The sequence below is a fragment of the Chiloscyllium plagiosum genome, chromosome 9 (genome assembly GCF_004010195.1).
Source record: "Chiloscyllium plagiosum isolate BGI_BamShark_2017 chromosome 9, ASM401019v2, whole genome shotgun sequence".
In the NCBI taxonomy this organism is placed as follows: Eukaryota; Metazoa; Chordata; class Chondrichthyes; order Orectolobiformes; family Hemiscylliidae; genus Chiloscyllium; species Chiloscyllium plagiosum.
Window position 1 is genome coordinate 70,716,521 of NC_057718.1, and position 10,970 is coordinate 70,727,490.

At 44.6% G+C, this 10,970-nt stretch overlaps 1 protein-coding gene across 2 annotated transcripts in view; it reads right to left on the reverse strand.

Moving 5' to 3' along the window:
* Positions 1 to 10,970, reverse strand: part of sytl3 (synaptotagmin-like 3) — a 149,689-nt gene that overhangs the window by 60,948 nt on the left and 77,771 nt on the right. For both annotated transcript variants that reach the window (XR_006312555.1, XM_043696176.1), the window contains exon 7: positions 1,894 to 1,966. Coding sequence is in view for 1 of the 2 variants with exons in the window: in XM_043696176.1 (XP_043552111.1) it covers positions 1,894 to 1,966 (73 nt within the window). In the remaining variant the exon portion in view is untranslated. The remainder of the gene's footprint in view (positions 1 to 1,893; positions 1,967 to 10,970) is intronic.

The following is a 10,970-nucleotide window of genomic DNA, read 5'->3' on the forward strand; positions in this document are numbered from 1 at the left end:
GATGTGTTGCTGGAAAAGCCCAGCAGGTCAGGCAGCATCAAAGGAGCAGGAGAATCGACGTTTCGGGCATAAGCCCTTCTTCATGAATGAGGAGGGTTTGCCAAGCAGGCTAAGATCAAAGGTAGGGAGGAGGGACTTGCGGGAGGGGCGTTGGGAATGCGATAGATGGAAGGAGGTTAAGGTGAGGGTGATAGGCCGGAGAGGGGATATCGCCGACATTGCTATTTCCCTCCCTTCCCCATTATCTAATGGCTGTAAGACAGGGTTCTTTCTGGTGGGACAGCTGCCAAACAATATTTCTTCCTGCGGGGTGGGGGTTTTGCCTGGTCAAAACCCCACTTCCCTACCCCCACAACCACCCACCTCCTTACTCCTACACTTCCTATCCACCACCACAGAAGTCAGTCTTGAATGCAGCATATTCCTGACTGTGTGTTATTGGATTTATTCCAATCCACCAAACATATTCCGGATTATATCATGTCATACTGTGTGACACATCCTACCCCAGGTATTCTCTCACGTGTCACACCTTTCACTCAGTGTAATCATAGAGTCACTCAGACAAACAGCATAGAAACAGGCCCTTCAGCCCACCATGTCTGTGCTGACCAACAGACACCAAACTAAACTAATCCCATTTACTTGCACTTGGTCCAGAGCCTATTATACTCTGGCAATTTGGTCTTAGAAATGCCAGCCATGGGGAAGAGATTCTCACAATCTACACTGTCCGTGCCTCTCATAATTTTGTACATGTCAGTCAGAACCCCCTCAGCCTTCTCTGCTCCAGGGAAAACAAATCCAGCCTATCCAGTCTCTCCTCATAACTGAGACTTTCCATTCCAGGCAACTTCCTGGTGAATGTCCTCTGCCTCTCCTCCAGTTCAATCACATTCTTCCTATAGTATGGTGACCAGAACTGTGCTCTGTAGCCTAACCAATGTCTTATAAAATTGTAACAAGACGTCCTTGCTCCTATATTCCACTCCCCAGCTAAACAAGGCCTTCATCCCATTTTCTGGATCAGTGGTGCTTTATTCCTGATGAAGGGCTTTTGCCCGAAACGTCGATTTTGCCTGTCCTCGGATGCTGCCTGAATTGCTGTGCTCTTCCAGCACCACTGATCCAGAATCTGGTTTCAAGCATCTGCAGTCATTGTTTTTACCAATGCAGCATTACAGCACACCCACAAATATACACCAAATTGTTTGATCAGTTTTCTAACTGCAGTGTTAGACAAAGAATCAAAACATACTTGCTCTAAAAAAATGGCCAGTTTTGCAATTTGATGGTCTCAATGCATATCATGAAATGACATTTCACCTTCCCAGGATTCTCTACATATTTCAAAATTTTCCCTCCAGTCAACAGCCTGAACATTAAGCCAGGAATAGTGTAAGGACCATATAATTTCAAGGGTCTCTGAACCCATCAAGATGCTGGAATGGATCTAGTATCAAATTTATGTAAAATGAATGATCTCCAAGATAGCAGCGATGAGAAGCAAGTGAGGAGAATTCTGGGAGAAGTCAACTTGCTCATGGAGATGGGGATCATGAAGGACCTGGTGTCAAAGAATAGTCAAAAAGAATCATAGAGATAATGTTTCATGTCCATATGACTCAGAATATGATATCAGATTCAAAATGTTAACTCTGGTTCTCACTCTATTGATGCTGCCAGAGGTGCTGGGTTTCTCAAACACCGTTTGTTTTTGTTTCAGATTTCAAATATCAACAGTATTTTGCTTTTACTAAAGAATTATTGTTTCATTGAGTGACCAATAATTCTAGTCAATGAGCTCAAAAAAATTGCTGAAAGGAGCGAAACATTTAACCACTTCTAAGAAAGGAGTGTGAATAAACTAGAGATGTAACTTAATTTGCTTACGTTTGATGTGGCCAGTGAGCGACCAAAACAAGTTCTCCATTGATCTGGTGAATCCTTTTGAGTGCTTATCTTCCTAAGAGTCATCAAATCAGCTTTGATTAGTTGTGCAGTACTGACAAAGTTCATTCAATTTAGCTCTTAACAGAACAATAACACCTTGGTTATGCGGTTCAATCACACGTCTTAGACAGGCCGATGCACCAACAAGTAAGATAATGAATGTCACCACCAAACACAGTATCATCCAACTGGAGTTACACAGACAGTGCATCCACCGAAATAGGCTTTGATAGATCATGACAGAGATTCAATGGATTGTTGCAATGGACAAGTATTAAATTGCCAAAACAAAAGTACAGGAAAGCCTTCCTTATTCATTCCGTAAACAACAAGCATTAGCAAATAAGCAAGATGAACTATTTTCTCTAGCAATTTGAAGTTGCAGCTGGGGTGCTTACGGTTGTGCTTAGAAAAGAATTGGTTGAAGCACTATGCTAAGTTGCTGGAGAAGTTTTAATGCTTTTGCTGATTACAGAAAAGCTGACTTTGCATTTGTGCAGTGATGGTTGTTGCAATGCTACTTCCTCATGCAATATGGTAAAAACAATGACTGCCGATGCTGGAAACCAGAGTTTAGATTAGAGTGGTGCTGGAAAAGCACAGCAGTTCAGGCAGCATCCTGAACTGTTGAAGGGCTTTTGCCCGATTCCTGATGAACGGCTTTTGCCCGAAACGTCGATTTTACTGCTCCTCGGATGCTGCCTGAACTGCTGTGCTTTCCCAGCACCACTCTAATGTAACCTCATGCAATATGCTCAAGCAGAGGAGAAGAAAGCAGAAAGGGGTAACTCTGAGGGATGAGTAAAACAGTTCCATGGACAATGCAATGTGAAGACACCTCACACCAATTAGAAGTGATGTCAGAACTACAAGGGCTACCATTGTATTAAGGTTAGAGTTTGGTGGTTTGAGGGCACATCAAAAGTTTAAATACTCACTAGCCTGGAAAATATCATGATGTGTTCACCCTTTGTTCACTGTCTTGACACCTTCAAGACATACAACGGATGGCTGCTCAGAAATAAGAGATAATGCATCTACATGGTTTTTGACCCCCATCTGCAATCTCACCACGCAGGTCAGAGGATCCTCAATGAGATCCACTATATGGCATTAAACACTTTAAAAAACTTGTAAATTTTGTTGCTGAAATCACATGGGGTGGAGGGAGGAATCTGTATAGCAAGCATCCATGTTCAAAGTAATATGCTATTTCATCCACAACAACTCATTTTAGATTACTTACAGTGTGGAAACATGTCCTTTGGCTCAACAAGTCCACACCGACCCACCGAAGCGCAACCCACCCAGACCCATTCCCCTACATTTAGTCCTTCACCTAACACTACAGGCAACTTAGCATGGCCAATTCACCTAACCTGCACATTTTCTTTGGACTGTGGGAAGAAACCGGAGCACCCGAAGGAAACCCACACAGACACGGGGAGAATGTGCAAACTCCACACAGTCAGTCACCTGAGGCAGGAATTGAACCTGGGTCTCTGCCGCTGTGAAGCAGCAGTGCTAACCACTGTGCCACCATGCTGCCCAGGGTCTAACCACTAATTATGGAAACCATGCTGTGAGAAGGAAGGTAAGAGGAGAACGATGATGAAGAGGTGCAGCAGGAAAGGAAGAGACCACATACACCAGCTGCAATTGGATGGATTGAGACAAACTGCATTGTGAACTCAATTTCAGTTGAGAGGAATTCCCCTCCAAAACATGAATATTCTATCTTGTTATAATACATCCATTTCATAACCCCATGACAAAGTTCCCTTAGCCTACCTCAATCAATAAAGGTCAAAAGCAAGTGCCTTCACTACAGGTGGACAGGCAGATGGTACTGCGGAAATGGGGAGGCTGCAGAAGGATCTAGACAGTTTGGAAGAGTGGTCCAGGAAATGGCTGATGGAATTCAATGTGAGCAAATGCGAGGTCTTGCACTTTGGAAAAAAGAATACAAGCATGGACTACTTTCTAAATGGTGAGAAAATTCGTAAAGCCGAAGTACAGAGGGATCTGGGAGTGCTAGTTGAGGATTCTCTAAAGGTAAACATGCAGGTTGAGTCCGTGATTAAGAAAGCGAATGCAATGTTGTCAATTATCTCAAGAGGGTTGGAATATAAAGACTAGGACCCGTGGACACAGCCTTAGAATTAGAGGGGGTAAATTCAGAACAGAAATGCGGAGACATTTCTTCAGCCAGAGAGTGGTGGGCCTGTGGAATTCATTGCTACAGAGTGCAGTGGAGGCTGGGACGCTAAATGTCTTCAAGGCAGAAATTGATAAATTCTTGATGTCACAAGGAATTAAGGGCTACGGGGAGAATGCGGGTAAGTGGAGTTGAAATGCCCATCAGCCATGATTGAATGGCGGAGTGGACTCGATGGGCCGAATGGCCTTACTTACGCTCCTATGTCTTATAGTCTTATGGTCTTATGGTCTATAGCTTTACTCAGCAACACTTTGTACAAAAGAAAAAGAAACTAATCCCCGTCCATTCCTTTACTGTTCATCTTATGAGGAGAAAGTGAGAACTGCGGATGCTGGAGATCAGAGTTGAGAGTGTGGTGCTGGATAAGCAGAGGGCTGATGAAGGGCTTACGCCCTAAACATCGATTTTCTTGCTCCTCGGATACTGCCTGACCTGCTGTGCTTTTCCAGCACCACACTCTCGACAGTGTTCAGCTTATGAGCCTGGCCAAGTACTCTTACAAATTCCTCCCAAGTATGCATAGCTGGTGTTTGTCTTTCCTTGACAAACCCCTATGCACCATCTGCCTGTGGACTGTCCTAATGCATGTTCTAGCCACCTCTAGGACAGCCCGTCCCTACACCTCCCTGGAACGATGGTGCTCAGGGCTCATGGCCTTACGGCCCTCAGCCTGCCCCTACAAACTTTGTTGCTCTTGGTCCGCCCTGACAAACTTTCCAGACACCTCTAGGACAGCCTGTCCTATTCCCTCCTTTGGGATGACAGTGCTTACGATGGCCTACCCACCTCCCGGCTCTTTGGGCTGCCTACTCACCTCCTGCCCACCCTCCAGCTCTTGGGGTGACAGCTTTCGGGATGACCTATGAACCTCCCAGCTCACATAAGTGTCTGGCAGACCCATTGACACAGAAGACATTGCAGGTGTTAAAACCAACAAGCAAAAAAGCAGAGTCAATTGCTAAAAACATAATCCACTCCAGTACACAGAGTCCATTACCAGAAACAGAGTCCCCAACCAAAGGCAGAGTCCTCTCCAGTATGCAGAGTCCTCTCCTGAACACAGCAAATGCTCACCTCACAGCTCACACAGGTGTTCAGGCTCTACAGAGACCTGGCCCACCCACAAAGGCCCAGGCCCACTCACAGAGGAAATGTTCATCTGGAAAGGTGCGGTTGACTCACAGGGGCTCAGTCCAAACACCAAAAAGTGAAAACACATGCAAAAAAGAAAGTGTAGATGCTTAAAAAAACAGACTGCAAGGGCTAAGGCCTGCCACAAAATCAGCATAGTCCTTTTCTCAAAATACAACACAAAGAAAAGATTAACACACAGGCTGCAAACAGCCAATTCCCTTGTGAAAACTCATGTACATCTGTGACACAATGGCTGTGTAGATCATCCAGTTCAGGAATGAGGTCCCCCAAAAACAAAAACTGACAGCAGTCTGTACTGGCTATAGCCAGCCAGCTCAGAGTCAGTCCTCAACGGAGGAGATTCTAATCTCCCGGTCATATTTTCTTTTTTTTAGGGGAAGATAAAATAATCGTGTAAACACAACCTCCAAAAAATCAGTGGGCCCTAAGTGAAATGGAAGTATACTCAAAGATCAAGAGAAGAGCGACAAAGACAGATTACAAAATACAGAGTGAGGATGTGGTTATATGGAATCTAAATAAGTTCCGTTTAGTAGCTAGATAAAGTGGGAAAGTGATTGAATTTCACCCTCATTAATGGGATTCAAATAGATGTTATTTCATTAAGAGTTAATTAGTACTGGAGAGTGCTTATACTGGAACGAGTAAAGATTTATTTAAAAATGAAACTTCAGTTTAAAATTCACTTACACCATGTAAATAGCAGAGGTTATAAACTGCAGTTCCAAGTCAGAGGAACTGTTGTTTTACCTCTCAGGCTGAAGTGAGAGAAGGGGTGTTCTCAATTTGTCAGCTGTGTTAAAGTAACTTTATATTAGAGTTGATTTTAAAATCTTTACAATTATTGGTAGAAATTAATATCCTTCCTAATCTGCCATATTAAAGTTTGTAAAGAATTTGGAAAAGTTCTTAATGAAAAGCAACTATATAGGTTACTGGTAAATAATGAGATGCAGCTGGCTAATGTTTGGAAAAGAAAAAAAACAGTCAGATGATTCGATTCAATTAGATTAGATTCCCTACAGTGTGGAAACAGGCCCTTCGGTCCAACAAACCCACACTCCGAAGAGCAACCCACCCAGACCCATTCTCCTACATTCACCCCTGACTAATGCACCTAACACCATGGGCAATTTAGCATGGCCAATTCACCTGGCCTGCACATCTTTGGATTGTGGGAGGAAACCGGAGCACCTGGAGGATACCCACGCAGACATGGGGAGAATGTGCAAACTCCACACAGACAGTTACCTGAGAGGGGAATTGAACCACTGAGCCACTGTGCCGCCCTGTGAGCTACCATACTGCCCAGTTGAGCCATGATGCATTGTAAGATTCCAAACAGAGCTGATGGAGGTATATGGTAAACATCAAGAGACTAAAGACAGACCTAAGGCTGTCCTTAGAGTTGTCCATCATTGATCACATGTTTACTGGATTGGATGTATAGATTTGGGGGAGGGAGGTGAGGTGTGGATGACATCAATGTTGCATGTACTTATTAATGCAAAAGTTATAAAAATCTTGTATTTCACTAGAGAACTCAAAGCAGTCATTGTCCCTGATCTGAGGGCAACTGGGGCCCATGTGAAAGCCAGATATGGAGTGGTCTCTGGCCTCTCCCACATATGTGGTAATAGACGTCTGAACAAAGATTGCTTATGCTAAGGAACACTCCTCTTTGATATTTCTCCCTCAGACTCAAGAATTCCCACAGATTTGTGAGAAGAAATTCCTCATCTTTGTCTTAAAAGGGTGACCCCTCATTTTAAGTTTATGCTCTCCGGTCCTAGACTCTCCCACAAGGTGAAAGGATCTTTCTACATCTACCCTGTCAAGCCCACTAAGAATGTTACTATGTTTCAATATGGTCACTTCTCATTCTTATAAACTCAACTACCACAAGTCTAACCTACTTCAGCAAGGCATTTGATACTTCAGCAAGGCATTTGATAAGGTTCCCCATGGTAGGCTCATTCAGAAGGTCAGGAGGAATGGGATTCAGGGGTACATAACTGTCTGGATACAGACTTGGCTGGCCAACAGTAGACAGCGAGTGGTAGTAGAAGGAAAATGTTCTGCCGGGAGGTCTGTGGTGAGTGGTGTTCCACAGGGCTCTGTCCTTGGGCCTCTATTGTTTGTAATTTTTATTAATGACTTGGATGAGGGGCTTGAAGGATGGGTCAGCAAGTTTGCAGATGACACAAAGGTTGGAGGTGTCGTTGACAGTATAGAGGGCTGTTGTAGGCTGCAGCGGGACATTGACAGGATGCAGAGATGGGCTGAGAAGTGGCAGATGGAGTTCAACCTGGATAAATGCGAGGTGATGCATTTTTGAATTTGAAAGCTGAATACAGGATTAAGGATAGGATTCTTGGCATTGTGGAGGAACAGAGGGATCTTGGGGTGCAGGTACATAGATCCCTTAAAATGGCCCCCAAGTGGATGGGGTTGTTAAGAAAGCATATGGTGTTTTGGCTTTCATTAACAGGGGTATTGAGTTTAAGAGTCGTGAGATCTTGTTGCAGCTCTATAAAACTTTGGTTAGACCGCACTTGGAATACTGCATCCAGTTCTGGTCACCCTATTATAAGAAGCTCAGACTTTTTTCATTGGAGAAAAGGAGGAGAAGAGGGGACCTAATTGAGGTATACAAGATAATGAGAGGCATAGATAGTCGATAGCCAGATACTATTTCCCAGGGCACTAATGACTAACACGTGGGGTCATAGTTTTAAGCTGGTTGGAGGAAAGTATAGAGGGGATGTCAGAGGCAGGTTCTTTACACAGAGTTGTGAGAGCATGGAATGCGTTGCCAGCAGCAGTTGTGGAGGCAGGGTCATTGGGGACATTTAAGACACTCCTGGACATGCATATGGTCACAGAAATTTAAGGGTGCATACATGAGGATCAGCGGTCGGCACAACATCGTGGGCTGAAGGGCCTGTTCTGTGCTGTACTGTTCTATGTTCTATGTTCTATGTACTCAATCTCTTTTCAGAAGAATCACTCCATACTCGGGATCACTGCTGGCTCAGTGGTTAGCACTTTGCCTCACAGCGCTAGGGACACAGGTTCAATTCTGGTCTCAGGTGACTGTTTGCATCGAGTTTGCACATTCTCCTTGTGTCTGTGTGAGTCTCCTCCTGGTACTCCAGTTTCCTCCCAAAGTCCACAGATGTGCAGGTTAGGTGAATTAGTCCTGCTAAAGTGTCCATAGTAGCCAGTGCTGTGTAGGCTAGGTGCATTAGTCAGGGGAAATGTAGAGTAATAGGGTAGAGGAATGGGTCTGGGTGGATACATTTTGGAGGAGCAGTGTGGACTTGTTGGGCTAATTTGTCTGTTTCCACAAAGTTGGGATTCTATGAATCTATGATTGCCTGCATTGCCAGTATTACTTTCCTTAGTTAAGGTGTGCAAAACTGTTCACAGTATTCCAGTAGGCCTAACGTGAACTGTATAGTTACAGCATTCCATGAGTCTTCCCTATTACCTGCTGAAATTGTATGCTAGCTTTTTGAGACTTACACACGAAGACTTCCAAATCCTTCTGTCCAAGAGCTTTCTGCAATCTTTCTCCATTTAAATAATACTCAGGCTTTTTGTTCTTCTCACCAAAGCGCATAACCTCACTTTTCCTGCAATACGCCACGGCTCCCAAGACTTTGCCCAACTGCTTAAAATGTCTAGATACCTCTGTGGACTCTCTAACATGGGGTGGCACGGTGGTGGTTCAGTGGTTAGTACTGCTGCCTCACAGCGCCAGGGACCTGGGTTCTAGTCTAGCCTTGGACGACTGTTTGTGTGAGTTTGCACATTCTGCCCATGTCTGTGTGAATTTCCTCTGGATGCTCCGGTTTCCTCCACAATCCAAAGATGTGCAGGCTAGGTGACTTGGCCATGCTAAATTGCCCATAGTGTTCAGGGATGTGTAGGTTAGATGCATTAGTCAGGGGTAAATGTAGAGGAATGGGTTTGGGTGGGATACTCTTTGGAAGGTCGGTGTGGACTTGTTCGGCCAAAGGGCCTGTTTCCACACTGGGGATTCTATGATCTTCACCACTTGCATTCCCACTTATTTTTTAGTCATCTGCAAACATAGTGACAGTACATTCACTTTCCTCATCCAAGTCATGAATATATCTTGTAAATAATTGTGGCTCCAGCATTGATCCCTGCAGAATTCCACTAGTTAAGATAGCCATCCTGAAAATGCCCCCGTTATCTGAATTCTCTGACTGCTATTACTTAGCCAATGTTTTATTTAGAGTGGATAGAGTATGGTGCTGGAAAAAGCACAGCAGTTCAGGCAGCATCTGAGGAGCAGGAGAGTTGATATTTCAGGCAGGACCCTTAATCAAGACTGGGGAGGAGGTCAGGGGCTAAGAAATAAATGGGGGTTGGGGCTGAGGGTAAAGTAGATGGGATAGCAATAGGTGATAGTGATAAGTCAGTGGGAAGGGTCGAGGAGATAGGTGAGAAGGAAGATGGACAAGTAGGTTAGGTTAAGAGGGCGATGCTCAGTTGGAGGGTTGGATTTGGGATAGGGTGAAGGGTTGGGGAGAGCTGATACCTCCTTCTATCACCCCTTCGACCATGACCCCGCCCCTCATCAGAATGTGTTGCTGGAAAAGTGCAGCAGGTCAGGTAGCATCCAAGGAGTCTTTAATTTCCGATATGGTTAGGAAGAACTGTTTGTTTAGTGTATGGATTCTTCTGTGGATGAAGAACAGTAGAGGTCCTTTGCAGGTCTGTAAGAGTGTTGTCCTGAGCTGGGGTAGGTCAAATTGCAGGGAATGTAGGTAGCAGCGCATGGCTGCAAGCGTGGAGCGAAGGATCCGGAGGGAGGTCTGTTTCTGGAGGCTTTGGAGTTGTTGTAGGTACTGGTTGTTCTTGGATGCTGCCTGACCTGCTGCGCTTTTCCAGCAACACATTTTCAGCTCTGATCTCCAGCATCTGCAGTCCTCACTTTCTCCCCGCCTCTCATCACCAATCCATCATCTCCAAGACCATCCACAATCTCATCACCTCAGGTGATCTCCCATCCAGAGCCTCCAACCTCATAATTTCCCATCCCCCACTACCTGGTTCTATCTCTTACCCAAAATCCACAAACCTGACTGCCCCAATCAACTGATTTGTCTCCACCTCCTCCAGCACTACTCAGCTCATCTCTGCTTATTTCAACTCTGTCCAGTCCCCCTTGGTCTAGGAACTCCCCATATACTTTTGAGGCATTATCCACACCCTCCACCTCCTCCATGGACTTTCAATTCCCCGGCCACCAACACCTCATCTTCATCATGGACATCCAGTCCCTCCTCATTATGAGATAACAAGAATCCAGAGAAAGTATATTCTTGTCAGGGTGAAAGGAAAGGCTGGTAAGTATAAGGAATGCTGAATGACTAAAGAAATTGAAGATTTGGTTAAGAAAAAGAAGGAAGCATATGTCAGGTATAGACAGGAGAGATTGAGTGAATCCTTAGAAGAGTATAAAGAAAGTAGGAGTATACTTAAGAGGGAAATCAGGGAGGCAAAACAGGGACATGAGATAGCTTTGCCAAATAGAATTAAGGAGAATCTAAAGGGTTTTTACAAATATATTAAGGACAAAAGGGTAACTAGGGAGAGAATAGGG